This window comes from Myxocyprinus asiaticus, chromosome 27 (assembly GCF_019703515.2).
Source record: "Myxocyprinus asiaticus isolate MX2 ecotype Aquarium Trade chromosome 27, UBuf_Myxa_2, whole genome shotgun sequence".
NCBI lineage: Eukaryota > Metazoa > Chordata > Actinopteri > Cypriniformes > Catostomidae > Myxocyprinus > Myxocyprinus asiaticus.
This window is the reverse complement of record NC_059370.1, coordinates 35,926,328-35,947,918: the sequence shown is the minus strand read 5'-3', so window position 1 is coordinate 35,947,918 and position 21,591 is coordinate 35,926,328. Positions and strand designations below refer to the sequence as shown.

At 36.6% G+C, this 21,591-nt stretch overlaps 1 protein-coding gene across 3 annotated transcripts in view; it reads left to right on the top strand.

Annotated features, from left to right (window-relative positions):
- The window catches only part of LOC127418362 (histone-lysine N-trimethyltransferase SMYD5-like), a 42,361-nt gene that overhangs the window by 18,539 nt on the left and 2,231 nt on the right, over positions 1 to 21,591 (top strand). The window contains exon 14 of one of the 3 annotated variants that reach the window (XM_051658966.1): positions 1,053 to 10,002. The exons of the other annotated variants lie outside the window; for them this stretch is intronic. Within the exon in view, the coding sequence (XP_051514926.1) occupies positions 1,053 to 1,288 (236 nt within the window). The 3' untranslated portion in view covers positions 1,289 to 10,002. Of the gene's footprint in view, positions 1 to 1,052; positions 10,003 to 21,591 lie in introns of those variants that run through there. 3 annotated transcript variants of the gene reach the window in all.

Here is a 21,591-nt window from a genome sequence, read left to right as displayed (position 1 = left end):
AAGAGTCCAAAATGAACAAAACCCCAGTTGCAGTTAATTGTTCAACAAAAATCCCAGTAATTACCAGAAAAATTTAGATTTAGTGCATAACCTTCCACTTTCATCTATAAACAAGCCCAAAACACAAAAGGGACTCTTATTTTGAAATGGGGACTTTTTATAGCCTATATATTGACCAGATGAAGGTTTTGTATACATGTACAGTAATGTGCAAAAGTCTTTTGCACATTATATTTTTACAAAAACCTTTGTCTTAAATGGTTATTTTACATTTTCTGCTTTAAGTGTATCAGTAGGGAATATCAATTTTAGATTTCAACATTCGTTTGCAAATAGAATTGAATAGAAGAAGAACAAGGAGCCCTACAACAGATGGTATGGCCCCCATAGAGCCAGGATTTAAACATTTTTGAGTCAGTCTAGGATTACATGAAGAGATGGAAGCAAAACAGCCTAAATAGATAGAAGAACTGTGGTAAGTTCTCCAAGAAGCTTGGAACATCCTATCTGGCAACAACCAAGAAAAACCAGGTGTACCTAGGAGAATTGGTGCTGTTTTGAAGGCAAAGGTTGTCACACCAAATATTGATTTAATGTTTTTATTTTTTAGGTTTACTGGAACGAACTATTTGAATTGGGTGAACTAGATTAATTGGTAAAACCGATATGTTGGTCTACCTCTAATTTACTCTCAGGCCTTTCCAAACTTTTTTTCTCTGGGGAACAAAAAAGAATATGTTTTAATGAATATCTCATCACTGTGAAAGAGCTTCTCTCAAGTTATACGAGTTTGGAACGGCATGAGGGTGAGTAAACTTGGACTGAATTTTCTATTATATAATCTAGTTATACTCTAGATGTGCTATTTAATTAGCTTTATATTACTGAACCAGTGATTTTTGCATACACTGTTGGCACAATTCTCTCCCCTCAACTTTTTCTTTTTCTTTTCTTTAATTAATGATTAATCCTTATTTGGGATTATTTTTTGGGATGATCTATCTGCAAACAATCTCTGTATTCTGAACCCCTATCTGCCTCTGCTCCTCCAGATGTTGTTTCATTAAATGAGGCTATAATACAAGTTGGACATCCTGTTAGGATGAAAGAGAGGGGAATTACATGGCAGAAGGGAAAGACACCTGGGGTTGTGCCTGTGAGGAATAATCGCTGGATGCTGCTGGCAGCACAAAGCCAGCTGGGTCATGACAGCTCTGGCCAGCAGCACCACAGGAGCATGTCTGAGTCTGCTTTGAAATATTCTTTCAGAATGGCCCACTGTGAGTAATGCCACACAGCAAGTAGACTTCCTTCTTCACAGAGCGAGAGGGGTCAGGGAGCGTACCCCTGGAGGAACGGGTTGATGTAGATGTTAAGTTTGGGGAGTGGAGGAGGGCAAATCTCAAATGAAAGATAATTATGACTACAGAAAGAAAGGGGCCTTTATTCTGACGAACCCCAGGCAAAAATGACAGAATTTACATTTTAAAAAGTGATTTTAAAGGAGTCAGTAGCAGGCACATTATGAACACTTTCAGCTCACACAGACGCTGAAATAACGTAATTTACACTGTGTGATTAAAATCGGATTGGATATATTTGAAAATATACCTAGGCCAGAGACTTATCTATTTTTGCAAAGTCGGTAACTAATGAATATACATTGTTTACACTTCAAGATAATGCTAATGAGTGCTCCCTTTTTAGGGCGTAATTGACTTGCATACAGCATGTTCTTATTTGCACACATTTGTTACACTTCAGTGCATTAACATAAATCCCTGTGCTCGTGCTTCCTTGAACAACACTGCCGGAAAAAAAATATGCTGAACTTTGTGAATTTTGGTGTCATGTTAGCATTGCACACAAAATAGGAAGGAAGGCTTGCTAAGATGTAAAAAAAAAAATTGTGTGGGTGCCATGTTTGTTTGCATCTATTAAAAAGTTAAATAGCTGAATTAGAAAATCTTGCTGTACTTTTAAATAGCTTTTAGTGTTTTACAGAACTTTGAGGGAAAACTGAACACTATTTCAGTCAGCTGCTTGCAGGAATGGGCACAGTCACTGTGCAGTGTAAAGGCAGACGAGCTGTCATAATTAGGTATGCAAATAATAAAATGATGCCATCAGTGTTGTTACATTTCGAGATATGTGAACATTATAAAATGTATAGTTCCAACTCAAAATTCGGATTGCCCAATTTTCAGCAGTCTTGCTTCTGGAATTGTTTTTTCCCATTAAATTTTTTTTTCCATAGGGAGTTCATAAATCCTTCAAAAAACAGTTCTAAGTCATGAACCAAACCAACCAGCTCAGATGTGAATCACAGCATTACAAACTTTAATTTGAAACAAAAAAGTATTTGAAAATCAAACAAAAAACAAGGGCACAAGACTGTGTTCTTAAAGGAATATTCTGGGTTCAGTACAAGTTAAGCTCAATCGACAGCATTTGTGGCATAATGTTGATAACAACAAAAATGTATTTTGACTCGTCCCTCCTTTTCTTTTAAAAAAAGGTTACATTGAGCGTGTTGCATCAGCTGCGTGGGAGACCTGGGTTTGGATCCCACTTTGAAACTAGGGAGTTATCCCACTCGCATAATCAGTGACGAGCATGATTTGGAGGGTGCATTTTCCCCTCAAATATTACATTTTTACCCCACTGATGGTTAGGTTTAGTTTTAGTATTTGGGTTGGTGGGTTCAGTTTATAAAATATGCATTCCTTTTAACTGTATTAAAGCCTGTACAGTTGAAAACAACACGCTTCACAACTCGCTTTTGGCACCCCTCCGTGGACATTTCGCCTAAAATGGAGCTCACATGTGCAAGCTCAACAACATTTACCGCTTTGGCCACTGGGGACAGTGTTTTACATTTTTGGAAAGCACAGACCGATTTTAGCTAAAGAAAGTCAGTCTACTGTTTCAGATTTCACTGTGTGATCAGTCTGTATGTTTTGGGCTGAGTAATTGCAGAATTATAATATTTAGGGTTGTTCTAAACCCATAAGATGGTTGGCAGAATGATATCCTCAGTCACCATTTGCTTTCATTGCATATTTTTTTCCATACAATGAAAGTGAATGATGGCTTAATCTGTCATACTACCAAACATCTACTTTTGGAAGTTTTATGGAACGACATAAATGATGACAAGATTTGCACTTTTGTATGAAATATGCCTTTAATAATAAAGGTTAGAAAAATGTCTTAGCAGAATTTTTTAGCAATATCCATACAGTGCTACCTTGCAAGTGCTGTAAATATCAGTCTGTAAGAGTAGCATACACTCTGTGTCCTGTCACTTGGTGAGACAGGCTTAGTACGCATTATTGCAGAGTTTTTTATTATTGTTTTTTAACATATGTAGATGATTATGCAGACACTGCACAATGAACAACTAATTAGGGAGCTGCTTTGTTTGGAACCATTTCTCAAGTTGAAGTATGAAGCACATGGAAACCATCAGGAGTGAGCTGCCCAAATCTGTTAGCGCTGTGAAAGCCATGAGCGCCCAGGAGGGAGATTGTAAAGCAGAGTGACTTACTGCTCCTGTCCTGCATAGCTGATGGAAAGCTCATTTGCACAACTACCCAGACTCAGTTGAAATAAACACTGAGACTAGTGCAATAGAACTGAGTATGAATGTCTAGCAATTGATACATGGTTTCACGTCTGTTCTGGATGGCTTAATTTTCTTGAAACAAACCATTTCTGAAATATTCTTACAATTGTGGACGTTTGTCAAAAAATTCACAGGTGGGAGATCTGCCTTTGACTTTCTGCGTTCTGTAGTTTTTAGTGCAAAATATTCTGTCATCGTTTCACCTTTCTCTCCTTATTTTGAACACCAAAAGAGATATATTGTTGACTGTTTGAGCTGCTGTTTTGCATATAATGAGAGTAGGCAGTGATTTGTACTTCGAAGCTCCAAAAAAGCACCATAAAATTAGTCCTACAATTGAATAGCTGAACAGGCAAGAAGTCTTATTCACTGCTAATCTCTGCTGCAGCTCTCAATGACATTGGTTTTCCACGTTTGAAAACTGTATGTGGATGTGTGAATGAGGGCAAGATTATCAGTGAATAACTACTTACATTTTGGTATTTTCCTCATGCAAAGCTATTGTATGTCTTCAGAAGACTTGGAAAATAGTGCAGAAGTCAATTTATGGTACTTTTATGGTGCTTTTTTATCTTTTTTTGAGCTTGAAACGACATGAGGGTGAATAAATTATGAGACCAATTTTATTTTAAGAGTCTAACAAATGGATATAGGCACTTTACTGTTTTTTTTTTTTCTTTTTATTTGAATAGAAAGCCAAAGAGGAGGTTAAGAGGCAATTGTGTTCCATTTCTATCATTTACACAGTAAGAGTTTTTTTTGTTTGTTTTTTTTTTTTTTTTGTGCTTAGTAAATGCACAAAAGATTGTTGATTTCCCTCACATTCATTATTCTGCTTTCTCAACAGTGGCTTGAGACCTTTTGAAATATGTTGATATTTGCTGAAGTTGTCCAACCCTATCCAAATTTGAATCCCAGGCAATCAAAATAAAGCCTAGTTTTTCAGAAAGAACTGGAATGTGCCCACCCAGATGATTTCATCCACATAGGCCATAGCTGTCCCTCCCAGACCAAAAATGTGGTTTGACACATGAAGTGTAAAAAGGAGTTGGAGACGTGCCGGTCATTTAGTGGTCTATCTTCTTATCTGGGTTTCTAATTCTTACAACAGGTTCCTTGTTAAATGAAGCTAGTCTTTTTTTCTGCTTGGCATTTTAAAGTCAGCCGATAAAAAAACGGAGGGACACTGAACAATTATGTTTAACCGACTCTGGGAGTCTATTTAGGTCGGTGAGATATTCCACAAAGATAAGATATAACTCCCTTCTTGTCCTCGGGCGAGCCATTTACTGGGTTTTTATGTTGCACAAAAGGTCATTCATGAAGCAATCATTTCAGAAATGTTTGGCCCACCACAGAATTAACATGGAGCTCCAGTGCAACAATTGTTTGATTTCATTCGATTTTGACTTACTGTTGAAAGGACAAGAATGAGCCAATGGAAATGGCATGAACAGTTCAGTAGATGTCACTCTTGACTGATGAACAATTAACTGATGTTAGTAACTTTATGAACATAATACTCCCTTCATCTGAGGCTATAACAAATCCCAGACAATAGACTTCTGAAAAAATTTGCGAAACCGCCATAATGCTCAGGGTGGTTTCTTACTGGCCCAGGTCAATGGAGCCCACCCCCAAGTCTCTATGATATTTTGGGCCCTAGAGATTTCTTTCACCTGTTTTATAGTCTGCCGGGCGAAAATGGTCAGATCATTTAGAAAAGTAATAGCACACCTCTCATCAACAAGCTAGACGATTTGAGGTATGACTCATGTCCATAGCAAAAACAGCAGGATGAGTTACACACTGAAAATGTAACACTCAGGGTTAGGGGTTTTGAAAAATCCCTAACTTACGTATGAGTAATAGCAAACATCAATAATGTGCAGCCTGATCTCATGAATATTACTTGACCATGGCAAAATTTTTGCAAAAAGAAATTATGTGCAGTTTTCACTGCGGTGTTCGAGTGAAATGTCCAGTAAGGGGTGCCAAAAGCAAGTGATATTGTTCTCTAATCAGACAAGGTTTTTAAGGCAAATGTTAGAGGGAGGTTTTAAAGAGCAAAGCATACCTCCCTAACCTAAAACTTTAGCCTAAACCTAACCAATAGTGTCCTAAAAGCAAATGAGAGGTTAACAAAACAGACATCCTTACCCTAAACCAACACCATAACCTAACTGATAGACCCCTAAAAGCAAATGAGAGGGAAACAAAACAGACACACTTAACCTAAACCAACACCTAAACCTAACCAATAGTGTCCTAAAAGCAAATGCAAGATGAAAAGCAAATTTTCTGAAGCAGTCACGTCAATGCATGTCACTTATTTGACACTTTCATCTCACATGTCAAATTGCGTTTTTGACTGGAGATCGAGCCTCGATCTTCTGAGCCCAAAGTTCAACACACTATCAGGTGAGTTACCGCACAAGCTAATTACTTTGGAATAAGTGTGTAAATGTAGGTTGGTCTGAAATACAATCATTAAAATGTCTTGTTTTTCAAATGATGCATTTGAGTAAAAGTGTTTAGATACCATATCATAGCAGTATGTGAGTAATAGAGTGAAAAATAAGTGTTTATCAAGCCATAATGAGCCGTTGTACTTTTGATTTGTGTGAAAGTGGATAAAACGCACAGTTGTTGTAGAGCCTCTAGTGTTCATTTCAGCGGGAAGCTACAGCAAAACATAGAATGCGGCACACAGAAATCAGTTTGCAAAAATTTAAGTTTAATAACGTTCATTCTATGAGACAAGATTGATAATGTGCCATGTGTGGTTGTTGAATATTGGTAGTTGTTAACCATCATTAACAACTACCATGGGCAAAGAATAGTTGCCCTATATGAATCCAGTTGCCTATATATAGAATATACTGTGTATCTGAAACTACTTGGGCTCATTAACGAAAAGTGCTCTTTGGAAATAGGAAAAAGATTAAAGCCCAGCCTCATAATAACACAAAAGTGGATGTTTCTCTTTTAAATGGATATCTTTGTAAGCCATGCCTAGTTTCCACTGATTAACTACTCTTATATGATAAGAGCTCACGTCAACTAAATGTGGTGACACTGTCTTATAAAGTCACCTTAATTAGGAATGCTTTGTGTGACATCCTGTGGATAGAGCCGCTTCATGAGTGCACCTGAAAAATTAAATTGACTTAATTAAAAGGCTTTAGATATTTTTAGAAGCTTTAGGATTGTATTATTCATCAAAGTCAAGGCACATTCATTACCAGCCTTTGCTCTGGAAAACACGTGTGCTCTAGTTAGCATTGGATATTGATTGATGTGGGAGCCGTTAATGGACAAAGCCATAGCTGTGTTTTAAGAGCAGCTGTAGCACGCAATAACTGTGAATACTTTTCACCTGAAATTGATGGCAGGGTTAAGCAAAGGACTTGTATGATTTGTAAACAGTGACAGTGTCAGGTTTTGGTGTATTATGTGGATTCCAGGGTTGGGGAAATTTCAGAATTGGCTCCCTTTCATTTTCCAAGTTTGAATTTTAATTGAATTGGAATCGACAGGGAGAGGAATTTCTAAATTGCTATTCCAAAACATTCAACACAGGTAATGGCATGTGAAATGAAGTGTTCTGTCAGTGTTCCTGATCCTGATTTTTGTGCTTTACATTCAAGCACTTTTCAAAATCCTAAAACCTGTTTATTTTCAGTTTTAACTTAGATTTGGAATCCCAGATTTTCAATGTACACTCAGACTTTTGAAACCCACTATATAAAATAAATACACATGTCTTTAGGTGACATTTCAAACATTTATTATTAATATTATCAACATCTAATGTTTCAGGAATGTCTAAGGTTTCTGGAAGTACCCCATATGTTGTGTGTATGATCGCATATTTATGGATAATTCATACTTATTAAAAATTACACTAACTGTGCAGCAGTTATATGAATTTCTTTCATTTGCATTCTATTTTTATTCTACTTCCTAAAATTCAAATTCAGGATTTGATTTGGAATTTAAAAGTCATTATTTCAGTTCTGAACGTTGCACAACCCTGGTTGATTCTGTTCATAGTCTAGACAAAACAGCCATTAATCATATGTAGTTTGATTTCACCGTGGCCAGAAATATCATTCGTGGGCCGCCTTCAGAGTTTATCATTTGCATGACCCACAAGACTTCCCTTGTCCCCAAGGGCATAGCAGCACTCTTTAAAAAGTTGATTCGGTCCCCCACAATTTTTTCAAGTTAAACCCATACCGAGTCCTAAAGGTGCATTTGTATACAGTATGTTTCAGAATTCTTTGCATTTTGTTACTTTGGGCTGATTGAGTGACCATTCAGCCAGTCGCAGGTGAGTTTCATGAGCCGAAACAACCCTTACGTAATAGGCTGTCAGTCTGTAATCAACGCGGCTCCGTTCATATCTGCAAAGTTGCTTTCAGCAATGCTCATTTATCCATGTTTTTACCTGCACTGATGTTAACAAGAGTTATTTATCAGCATATCATTCTTGATTGGGAGCATTACATGAAATGCACTGCAGAAAAAACAAAACGAAGGACAATCCTTCTTTTAAGCACACATTGTAAGTGGAGTTTATATTAGCGCCAGATTCTTCATTAAGTTATGCTTTTTACATTATGTTTGTGAGGTAAAAGTTTGATTGGTTCTTTTCGCCTATTTAAGCAGATTACTAGATCTGTGTTAAATATGTAAACTATTTTTAATATCAGCTGCAGTTTTTTACCTCTATGTTGGTGTGCAGTCGACAAACTGTATGAAAAAGATAGATCTGCTGTGTTCTTAGTACACATGCATTTTACTGAAGTCAATAGATATGTAGACACGCTTTTTTATACATGAAAACGTATGTATTCACCTTAATTATTATAAGACTATTATTGTTGTCTTTTGATTAAAGTCATTCTCAGCAGCTCGCAAACTGTTGGTCTTGTTGTAGGTCTGAAGACATACAAAAGAAAAAAGATTAAAATTGTCTTTTGATCGTTGATTCAGTGACTAACTTATTTCACACGAGATATCACCAGGTGGCATCACCAGAAATGGACACTGAATCATTAAATGGATCTGAATTAATTTTGGTGAACATTGTCAAAACACTTGAGCCACTTGGATAAATTTAAATCCCACAATGCACAAGCACAGAGTAAAAAATAATATTGTGCACATGCACAGTTGGCATTATTGTAATTGATTAAATAATTTATTCAGGACCAGCTAGTGCTCAGTCTTTCATTGTAATGTGTAAAACAGAAGTACGCCCCTACTTGTCCCTAGTCTACTTGAATACCATTTTGTCATTCTTGGAACTGGGAACATGGGAATTATCCTTCCTGTCGAACTATTAATGGACATACCATGGGGAGGTCTGAGATGCCCTTGGGATGTTTAAGATCAGTGGAAAGGCTATACTTATATTTATTAGGAAGAGAAACAGATCTCTCATTAGAATATTTTCAGAGGGGACCGCTGTGTTTCTGGTACAGATTGGCTCTGCCCTCCAGTTATTCTCACTACATCATTACATTTGTGGCTTTGAACCACTCTTCCCCACAATTTCAACTTATTACACATCAAAACATGCCACATTGTGGATCAACTTTCAAAAGCCGTCTGTTTTGCTGAAATATTTTCTGAAAATGTGCTTTTTTTTCAAGAACATGGTTTTCTCTCTCTTCAGTTTGCATGACAAACACTTTAGGATTGTTAAACAAATGAAATGATGGATATTTGGACTGTGTTGTTGGAAGCATGTTTTCATTCTAAACAGCATTGTACACACCAGAAACATCAAAATTATGCATTCCACTAGCCATTTACTTGAGGCTGTTGATTTTGAGTGCAATAAAGGCCTCTCCTCCATGCTCTGTGTACTAAACACGCACACCAACAGACAGACAGACATGAGAGAGTTGTCAGCTTGCATGTCAAACAGTTTTATTCTCATACATATATCCTCATGTGGTGAGTGACATTTCTATTTTCTTCTTTCCTTTACTTAAAAACAATCATCAAACTGACAATAATTCAGTGTGACCTTTGGGAAAATGGAAGCAATGTTTGATATTGTATTCATATATTCATGATTTCATAATCAGGATCAAATACCCGCGGTTCACGCTGATTGAATTAAAATCGACGTAGATTGTGTTCCCTATTTTAAGAAAAATTGCATTGTGTATGTATGTAATGTCTGATGAAGTGCTATAGATTATAGAGAAAACTGCAGAAAGAGATGTGTTTATGCTAATTATAAGGAGTCTCATCATGTTAATACAACCATTTAAATAAACCATCAAAAAATGACGGACGATTACTTGTTAAAAGAAATATACATTAAATAAATCAGGTATGACCCGTTCAACAAATTCTTTTTTTTTTTTTTTTTTTTAAGTGAAATGAAAAATATGCATTTTTTTCAGTTCTCATTACATTTCATTACAGTCTGCAAATGTTGTTGAGAGATTCAGAGGGAAAGTACAATATAATTCAGTGTTGACTATGGCAGGCAAATGCACAAAGGAAAATCAATTTGCGATATTCAGTAGTATTTTTAAATGGGTCAAGACATGCCTTTTTAAAATTATTTTAATATGTTCCTTGGGGTTCACTTATATTACTAGTAAAGTTTTTTAAACAAACAAAAAAAAAACAGACATACAGTACATGATTACTTTCCACTCTCATTCCGGCCCTCTGTCAGAAACACTTTGTTTTGGTGCTGCTTCTCCTTTAAGACTTGAAAGTAAACGCCCACTGTTGTGATTGGCTCTCTGCTCTTGACTGACCACCTGCTCTCTAGTTGTCATCTCGCTGTTCACCGCTACAGGATGGGGCTGCGGAGGTGTAAAGGTGAAGTAGGCATTGATGTGTTGCTGTGGAGGCGGTCAGATACAAATGTCTTCCACAGTGTGACATCACAGTGTGGAGGAAGTAGAGAACAAGTCCTTTTGACAGCTTGGTTTCAACAAATGCTCTTTTTGCAGTGAAGAGGAAGTTTTGAGTTCTGAAACTTACAGCATGTTTTTTTTATAGTACAGTGATCTCTTGTATGTCAAAAGATGAAAGAAAATTTAAATCCTCATGTCATGACCCCTTTAATAGTCACTTAGTTGGTGCTGAACGAATACTCGATTAGTTGATTGCTTGTACGTATGTTCACATAGTGGAGACCAGGGATAGATGTCACACATTTTACTCTAGTGAATATTTCTCTATAGGTTTATTTTTTATAGTCAGTTTCTGTATAACCACATACCTCAAAGTCTTGGCTAAAAATAAAATTTTCACTGTTGTAGACCAAAAAAAAAAAAGATACAGTTCATTTAATACATATTGACCTTTTTGTGGCAACGTGCCCCTCTATTGCTCCCCACTATGAGGGGTAAGTTAAACAGCTTATTTTAGTCAAATCTAAACAGTAAAACAATTAGGAAACAATTTATGAAACAGCAAAAATGTGAAAGGTAATGTATATAAAAGCAAGCGACTGTTATAACATTTTTAACCTTTCATTTATAACATTTTAAACACTAAATAATGGTGGAAATGTTTAACACTTGCCTAGATAGAAACTGACCCTGAGAAATATTCTCTGGACTATAAAGTGTGAGAACTAAAACATAGGTCTTCCCATTTGATATAAGAACTGTGAAAAGCTGTAAGTGAAATCTGGAAATTTAAGAGTAATAAGCCTAGATAATTTTGATTTGACTATGTTAAAATGAAATATCTTCTTTGAAGAGATCACAGACACTAATGATCTGCCAAGATTAACTTTCATGCACAGCAGTGCATCTGTGTTTACACTCATGTTAGTGTCAGAACATTTTCATTACGTCTTTTCCTGCACATTCATTTAAAACGTCCCCAAAAATCAACTATATGATCTATAGGGAGGCTCAGATCTTACAGGAAGTTGGCAGGGATGAGAGCTGGAGATATGATGAAAGCTGCTTTCTGTGGCCTTGGAAAGCCATGCACGCAGGAAATCACACACAGCGCTCCATGAACAGGCAAATACCTCAGGAAACATCCAGCATTTATTTCACATAAACCTGTTTAGTGTGACACTGGATAATGCAGCTTAAGTGACAGATGCTTCTGTTTAATTCGGCAGAAGTGCTTGGACACTTTGTGGGGTTTACACTCAGGGCCGTTTGAAATCCTGATATTTTCTGCGACCCCAGCCATGCTGACATTTCCTTCTCCTTGTGAAATGCTTCCTCTTTCCCCAGAGAGAAGATGTAAACTAAACCCCATTACTTAGCTGTGGTTCGTAAGCAGCTGCAGGCTCTACTGTCTGAGGAAATAGTGACTGGTTGATTTTTGCTGGTTGAACAGCCCTTCAGGGAAAAATGGATTCTGTGCAGGTCATTTTTTCCCAACCAACTGTTCGGCTTTAGGGCCATATGGACTCCTTAAATTGCCCATGTGTGGCCTTTATGTAGCGTTGACATTGGGGGTCACACTGCTCCAAGTACCACTGTCACTTGAGTTTGTCATTGCCAACACAGTCTCATGACAATTCGTAATAATTAATTTAATATGTCAAACTGTACAAAAACATACAGCTTTTAATCACATACACACCAACCAATCTACAAAAACAATTTCAAATCGATATTTTTACACACATCAATTTTGTTCTAAACTACTATATAACACTTTCACTTAATAAAGGAAATGTTAGTGAAAGCATTTTGGTACTCATTATGCAATAAAAAGACTGTTGTATGTGAGTAACCTTATAATTATATGCTTCCCTCATCTCCTTCCAAACTGCCACAATTTCTTTAGGATTATTATGGTTATAGTTAGGGTTTAGGTTTGGGGTTTGGGTTAGGGGTTAAAATTACTATAAATCGTCAGAACGCTACTTCAAAACCCCGCTGTTTCTCTTTTTTCCATGGTGCACAACAGAAGTCGAAAATTTTGTACAAGCTAACTCGCCATCTTGTACTCTTCTTACATCTTCTTATGAGATTGGGTTGTCATTGCTTTGTACAAACAACATATAGCTAATTTAAAGGAATAGTTCACCCAAAAATGAAAATTAATTTACTCACCCTCAAGTTGTTCCAAACCCGTATGACTTTTTCTTCTGTGAAACACAAAAGGTTGCAAAGCTACCAACATCACCATAAAAGTGGTTCATTCAATTCAATGACCCCTAACATCATTGGTTCCTGAATGTCTTGTGATGGATCATGATGTGACACATTAAGCACAAATGAGATTGGAAAGTTATGACAAAAGGTTTTCAGCTAATAACAACTTAAATTTTGGCCTGTACCTCACAAAAAGCTATCGCATGGCTTCAAAAGACATGGAATATAGCGCAGAATTCATATGGACTATTTTTATGATAATTTTAGGGTGTTTTTTTGTCCTTTTTGGTGCTTGAGCATCACAATCCCCATTCACATTCATTGTACGGAAAAGACCAGGGTGAACATTCTGGAAAATATAATCTCTTATGTTCCCATTTAGCCATTTAGGTTTGTAACAACATGAGGGTGAGTAAATGAAGAGAATGTTTTCATTTATGGGTGAACTATTCCATTACATCATTTGCTGTAGACAGAAGCAAATCTAAATTGCCGTCAAAGGTTAATATTTCCATCCTCACCGGCTGAGTCAAAGAAAATGTTTCATGGGTTTTGTTTTCATTTCAACCTGACCACTGAACCATCTGAGAGAAAACACACACAGTCTGAACTTGTAGGGGGTCAGGATATTTGAACATGTGGGTCCTGGGATGTTGTGGGATGCAGGGTTGATCCAGCAGACCTTCAAAGCCACGGCTCTGTGTTGTGTGTTGGCAGAATTGTGTTTTGCACGGCTTGTGTCCCTTCTCAGGCTCACTGCAGTGCACACACACTCAGGAAACCACTGAATTATAGATGCAGAAACAGGAAATTCATTCCTCCCATAACCACTGTCTCTCAGACCTTTGACCTAATCAATTAGCTAGGCTAAAGAAGGGTTCCTCTGTATCACAAGTCATTTTGGAGTAATGGCTGGCCACTGTTGTAAAATGAAAACCAAAAAATAAGCTAATTCAAATCGCCTGAGCCACAAAAATGGGTAGATTAGGTCTGATTCCCTGTAATTTCTTCAACATGGATGTTGCGCTTTGCATGATTACGTGTTAAATTAAGCATCTCATGTGCACAGCTATATTAATAAATTAACAATTAACGTAAATCCCTGAGACCCACAGAGTGCATTTACAAATGTAGACACACAGATTTTCTTAAAAAGGCTTTTAATAGGAAGTGTACAAAAATCAATAAGCCTTGAATTTCCCATGCGGTTTGTTTTTGTGCCACTGTGAGAAGCTTGATTTTTGTTCTGCATTCTAGCTATTTTAAAGGGATAGTTCACCAAAAATCAAACTTCTGTTATCATTTACTCTCTCTCATGTTGTTTACGCAACCTTATCTTACACCAAAACCATATGACCTTTCTTTGGAGAACTTTAAAGATGATTTTTAGAAGAATATCCTGGACACTTGTTTTCATATATTTAAAGTAAAAAGGACCAGGGACGTAAAGCTCCGAAAAAAAAACAAAAAAAAAAACATGAAAGTATAATTAAAGTAGTTCATATGACTCATGTGCTTTGTTCCATGTCATACAACAGCTTAATGCGAGTATCAGACTGAAATATGAGCTGTTATTGGCTGATAATCTTCCCTGTTAACTGTTAACTGCTGCAACTGGATCAAGTCAGTAAGAACTCAAAAACTGGATCTGTCCGATTTGTGAACAAATCATTCAGACTGGTTTTGTGAATTGGAACAACCAATTCATTGAAAAGATCTGATTCAAAAGATCACGAACAGTAGGTCATGAAGCTGACATAGCTACTTCTCTCATGAACCAAAGAGGGCTAGGGCGGCTGTTGAGATTTTCAGTGCACTGAAGCGTATGGCTTCAGAAGACTTGGAATGTAGTGCACAAGTCATATGGACCGCTTTTAGGCAACTTTTATGGTGCTTTTTCTTTCATTATGGAGCTTGACAGTCCTAATATTTATTCAGTTTCATTAAATGGAAAATAGTGCATATTCTTCAAAAACTCACCTCTTTTGTTCTAGAAGAAAGAGAAGTCATACAGGTTTGGAATGAAATGAAGGTGAGTAAATAATGACAGAATTCCTTTGAGGAAAATCAGCCCCTCAGTTCAATACTCTCTCTTTCTCTATATAGTAAGGGGTCAAGGCCCACAGGATTCAGAGACCAGATGTAAATATCTCCAATCTATTCCTATCTGAGGGAAATGGTGGTCATGTTTTACAGAGAAATAATAAGCCACTTTTAAGCCTAGTACTGCAATGCAGCTTTGAAAAGCTGGACAAACACTTCTCCAATGACTCTGTTGAATGAAAGGGCACTCTGTGGTTTAAAGGAAACATAATCTGAAATGTTTATCGCTAGAATGGAGGAACTGGTTTTTCCATGTTTTCTGTAGGTTTTGTACGGGTCTTTTATCTTTGATATGAATACTTGGCATAAAAGATCAAAGCAACTGTTGATACATCAGACACTTGACCGCATGTTAATGACACATAGACGTTTACATCATGCAAAGAGAATAAGGGATATCATGTGGGGTGGTGTTACAGTCTTTATGTACAGTATTTATGAAAGATGAGCTAATATTCAGAGCTAAAGGCTGTGAGGTGCACTCACATTCAAAACTATTCTAATAACTGTATTTCATTTTATTATCACAAGTGTTGAGGCTCATCCAATGTTAAGAGTTTGAGGATAATTCTAAACTAATGTATTATCCATAATCATAACATTGGAGAGTTATTCTTTACAGACCTTCAGTCTGAGTGAGAAGCGAGCTGATATCTATAAAGTTTTATTGGTTGAATTCAGTAGTAACTTTGGTTAATCCTCATCATAGCAGGGTGTTAACAGTAAAATTGCATTGAAATGCTCTTTATATGTTTACATGTATAACCTTAAAAAACCTCAAAAGATTGAGGTAAAACATTCAAAATGTGGGTTTCAATCCTTTTACATGGGTTCCAAAAGTTTGAGATAATAAAAATTATTCTATTTTGCAATGTTTCTTATTCAATATTACATTTGCTTACAAATTATATGACTAGCATGACAATTTGAGTGAGTTTGAACTTAACATTCTATATTTTAGCATTAGTGAATGCATAAGGTATCATAAACTAACAATGAACAATATTTTATTACGGTATTTTTTCATCTTAGTTAATGTTAATTTATGAAAAGAGAATTGTACATTGTTAGTTCATAATGCATTAACTAATGTTAATGTATGCAACTTTATATTTTAAAAATGTTTACAGTATTAAAAAAAGTTCTGTTAAATTTACACTAAACCAGTGGAGGACTCGGACTAAAAAGTGGCCCTGGACTTTCTGGCCCTGTGCGGCCCACCAAACCTGGCCCACAACACACTACACCATTACACACCGACTCATTGATTAGGTTTTCCAGCTCAATTTCAATCTTTTGAGTTAAAAAAAAAAAAAAGGGAAAAAAAAAGACATTTCTGCTGACTGTAAATGTCCACTGTAAATGTGACGGGTGGATTTTTTTTTAGAGAAAGCATAATAAGCACTTTATAGCTCAGATAATAACATGTCCAAAAACTTTTTTCCCCACATACAGATGTTAGGTTAAAATGTACAGGAAAGGTGTTGTGACAAGTCAGCATTTCTTCAAAGTTTTTAAAGATCTTAATCACATTTCAACTTTTTCTAGAAGTGCAAATAAACTCTTGTCTTAGTTAATATGAGGTTGTGGAAACAAGTATAATAATAATATATTATATATGTATTTATAGCTATACAAGATCATAAAATGTGGTTTAAAATAGTTAGATTAAGAAAGTGTCACGCAGCAGGACACTGATGACAAAGCTTACAATTTCATGTTAATTACTCACATAACTACGTGTAAATGTTTATTTAAAATTAAATAAAATGAATGAACAAAGTTGGCCAGAATATGTACATATATAAATATAAACAAATATAAATATACAGGTGCATCTCAATAAATTAGAATGTCATGGAAAAGTTCATTTATTTCAGTAATTCAACTCAAATTGTGAAACTCGTGTATTAAATAAATTCAATGTACACAGAGTGAAGTAGTTTAAGTCTTTGGTTCTTTTAATTGTGATGACTTTGGCTCACATTTAACAAAAACCCACCAATTCACTATCTCAAAAAATTAGAATATGGTGACATGCCAATCAGCTAATCAACTCAAAACACCTGCAAAGGTTTCCTGAGCCTTCAAAATGGTCTCTCAGTTTTGTTCACTAGGCCACACAATCATGGGGAAGACTGCTGATCTGACAGTTGTCCAGAAGACAATCATTGACACCCTTCACAAGGAGGGTAAGCCACAAACATTCATTGCCAAAGAAGCTGGCTGTTCACAGAGTGCTGTATCCAAGCATGTTAACAGAAAGTTGAGTGGAAGGAAAAAGTGTGGAAGAAAAAGATGCACAACCAACCGAGAGAACCACAGCCTTATGATTGTCAAGCAAAATCGATTCAAGAATTTGGGTGAACTTCACAAGGAATGGACTGAGGCTGGGGTCAAGGCATCAAGAGCCACCACACACAGACGTGTCAAGGAATTTGGCTACAGTTGTCGTATTCCTCTTGTTAAGCCACTCCTGAACCACAGACAACGTCAAAGGCGTCTTACCTGGGCTAAGGAGAAGAAGAACTGGACTGTTGCCCAGTGGTCCAAAGTCCTCTTTTCAGATGAGAGCAAGTTTTGTATTTCATTTGGAAACCAAGGTCCTAGAGTCTGGAGGAAGGGTGGAGAAGCTCATAGCCCAAGTTGCTTGAAGTCCAGTGTTAAGTTTCCACAGTCTGTGATGATTTGGGGTGCAATGTCATCTGCTGGTGTTGGTCCATTGTGTTTTTTGAAAACCAAAGTCACTGCACCCGTTTGCCAAGAAATTTTGGAGCACTTCATGCTTCCTTCTGCTGACCAGCTTTTTAAAGATGCTGATTTCATTTTCCAGCAGGATTTGGCACCTGCCCACACTGCCAAAAGCACCAAAAGTTGGTTAAATGACCATGGTGTTGGTGTGTTTGACTGGCCAGCAAACTCACCAGACCTGAACCCCATAGAGAATCTATGGGGTAATGTCAAGAGGAAAATGAGAAACAAGAGACCAAAAAATGCAGATGAGCTGAAGGCCACTGTCAAAGAAACCTGGGCTTCCATACCACCTCAGCAGTGCCACAAACTGATCACCTCCATGCCACGCCGAATTGAGGCAGTAATTAAAGCAAAAGGAGCCCCTACCAAGTATTGAGCACATATACAGTAAATGAACATACTTTCCAGAAGGCCAACAATTCACTAAAAATGTTTTTTTTATTGGTCTTATGATGTATTCTAATTTTTTGAGATAGTGAATTGGTGGGTTTTTGTTAAATGTGAGCCAAAATCATCACAATTAAAAGAACCAAAGACTTAAACTACTTCAGTCTGTGTGCATTGAATTTATTTAATACATGAGTTTCACAATTTGAGTTTAATTACTGAAATAAATGAACTTTTCCACAACATTCTAATTTATTGAGATGCACTTGTATGTAAAACAAAATAAACATACCTCTTAAAGTATGTTTCCGCTTTGCAGATATTTTGCAGATTAATTGCTCATATTCTCCCTCTGTGTGAGCTTGTTGTGTCTTTATATCTGCAGTGATTTAATTCCTTCCCCAGATTATTCCTGAGAAAAAGTGAAAAGCCCAATGCATTGACAAGCGCTGTTTCTGCTATCCTTTAAACAAAGTAAGACTCAAAGACTCAAATAGCCACAAAGTAATATTTTTCATGACTTATTTTCTACATTTGTATCAGGCGGGAGCATTATTCAGCAAGCTGTACTTCAGTTCAAATTATGCCAATGACTATGTACTGCTCATAGCTTTACTGTTTGCAAATTTTATATATGCTGCTGGTATTGTATTATTATTGTTATTGAAGTTATTTGTCATTTAGTGATTATTCAGAGCTCATCTTATACTTAATATGTTGTCTTTGGTTGTCACCATTACTGTGATGTATATGTAAAATAATGATGTCCACGCGAGGTACAAAGTTAATTAGCACTTACGGATATACGCTAAAGTGTGTAAGTATTTTCAAAATAAAAGTTATTTCAGTTTTTCAAAATAAAAGCTATTGTATTGACTTTACCTTACAAAATATTTGAATATTCACTCTGTAATGGGGTCCACACGGGCATGTTGGAGCCCAGGGCGGGCCGGCCTGGCCCAAATTAACCAGCGGCCCGCTGGGAAAACAACCGGTGCTCCCAATGGCCAGTCCGCACCTGCAGTAAACTGTGGTTACCAAAAATTCACCGTATACAGTGTCAAATACAGTGACCATGCTTCAGGCATTACAGGATGCCATTTTTATGCCTGTAAATATTACAGTTCACTACCGTTTATATTATTAAATTAAATAAACTTAATATACTAACCTACTGTATATATCAAAATCTACTTTTCACTTTAAAATGTATTGTTAAACGCTGTAGTAACTACAGAAGGAAACATGATGATTTGAAGTTAATCAAAAGTCGCCCTGGCTTCCAGGAAAAATTACTAATACACATGTAGAGACATTGTACAGTGTCACTCACGCAAACACCATCATGGTAACAATTGTGACACTAAAATAATGCAATAAACATTAACTAAACAACCTAAAATGTAACATAAAACACAATGTACATAACTGATATGAAAAATAAGAAGAAACATAACTTTTTCCATAATGAAATGTGATGGTCACGCAGGGAATTCTGGGAATGCCCGAGTATTGTTTTTCACCATAATTTTAACAATAGTTTACTGTAAAATTGCATGCATTCTCTGATAAACATAATATAAATTTATTTTCCAGGTTCCATGTTTATTTCCAGGTTTAAATAAAAAATAAAATATAAAATAAAAAACATTTCTAAGAATTTCAAAGTGGTGTCAGACATTTGGACCCCCTCACTGTATATCATTTTGCGCCACACAAATGGCCGTTTAATGCTCTAGCTAAGCATTCAAGAACATTGTGGTGAGTATGCTGAATGTTAAAAAAAAAAAAAAAATGTTTATGTTATTTAAGCATATTGGTGAACTAGACACTGTCCTTCACATTATGCTTCTTACTCATAAATGAGACTCCTCATGAAAGAGGAGTTCTAGGGACTGGTACTTTTAACAGAGGTGTGGGACAGACACCACAAGCGAAAGTTCCCCATTATTTATAATGTCTCTTAGTCAACAGTGTGAAGAGTTTTACAATTAGATTTCTGCAGGGCACAGCAGCACAAACTCAACACTTACAAGACACCATCCAGTCGCGGTCCTGTCTCTGTCTTATTCGATATTGACTCACCTGTGCGTACTGTAATTGCAGTTTTTTTTTTTTTTAACATCTATTTGCTCTTGAAAACCAAAACACCATTAACAAATTTTGTGGACAGTGCTTATTCCTCCTGTGCTTAAGAGGCTTCACTTAAACTCACATCCGTTCATTGCCGGCCATCTATCTCTGGAGCCACACAGACATTTTAATGGCTGCCCTGATATTTAATGGGGCCAGTCACGGCGAGGATAAATATACATTCGGAATGATAAAACACATATTGGAGCAGCTTTTTACACATATAAAAGCTGCCCATGAAATGCTGAGAATAATGCATTATTCAAGGATGATGCCCCTCTCTGACTTCAAGGTAAAGTAAACCCAGGTGGTGTGTATCCATGAAGACGCACATGCAAGTTATTCTAAATATTTCTTGATACAGTGTCTAAATGCATTTTGTAAACCTCTTAAAGATGGTTGTATGAATGCTTTGTGTGTAGAGGGTTCTTGAAGCTGACAAGCTGACCATTTGGTCACATTGTCACACTCCAGGATGGCAGACTCATTATAAAATGCAAATGTTATCTTTCTTCTTAAACCAACATCAGCGAAAAGGTGTTTTGCTTGTTATCAAGTCTATTAAAAATGGCGAGTTAGAATGTAGAAAAGAGAAAAATATGCTTTGAAATGACTGCAAATGTCTTATAACTTGACAGAATAGGAGCAAGTATTACCAAAGTTCAGCTTTGTATTACAAAGCAGAACAGAGAACATTGAGTTATGCCGATATTTGTTAATTTGAAAATCCACAAAACTCTTCCAGCGGATTTTGCCATTTCAGTAAACCCACCAAGAAAACAAACTGTTCTAGTGTTATTGTTCCAGTGTTTGCTTTGCACTTGAGGCTTTTAGTTCAGCAGTCAACCCTTTCCAACCAAACCCCCGACCTTTTTCCCCTAATTTGTTTAATTAGTGCGCCTCATAGAAACCCCCCCCCCCCCCCAATCCCTCCAGCTGTGAACCAAGTCAGGTCAGGTCGGTCATTCCATAGTGACTGCTACAGAATCCAAGGAGATGTCCTGCGGTCAGCCCATGTTTCAGGAAACAGCACAAGCGATGGGCCTTGACTGAGATCAGGTTCTTGCCCCTACTGTTTCCCACATGCTGCCTTCGGCTTGCTCACTGGGGTTATAAAACAATTATTATTTAATTACTTATTTTTAAACAATACACAATCGTATTTGATCAAACTACACAATGATGACTCTAAGACATTATAGATATTACAGTTTTATCTTCTGTTAATGCCTGATCTTCTGTAAAGCTGCTTTGAAACGATGTGTGTTGTGAAAGGCACTATACAAATAAAAATGACTTGACTTGACTGCTGAAACACATTTGATAACTTATAGACCTTAAAATCCTTGGCTGTTGACTCAGGTGCCATCTGACTATTTTTTGCCACCAGGGGTGTTAGTGAGATCAGTGATAAATGTTAGAAAGTAACCTTTTCACCCCCAGTAAAGAGCCAAAGAGACAGTGAAGGTC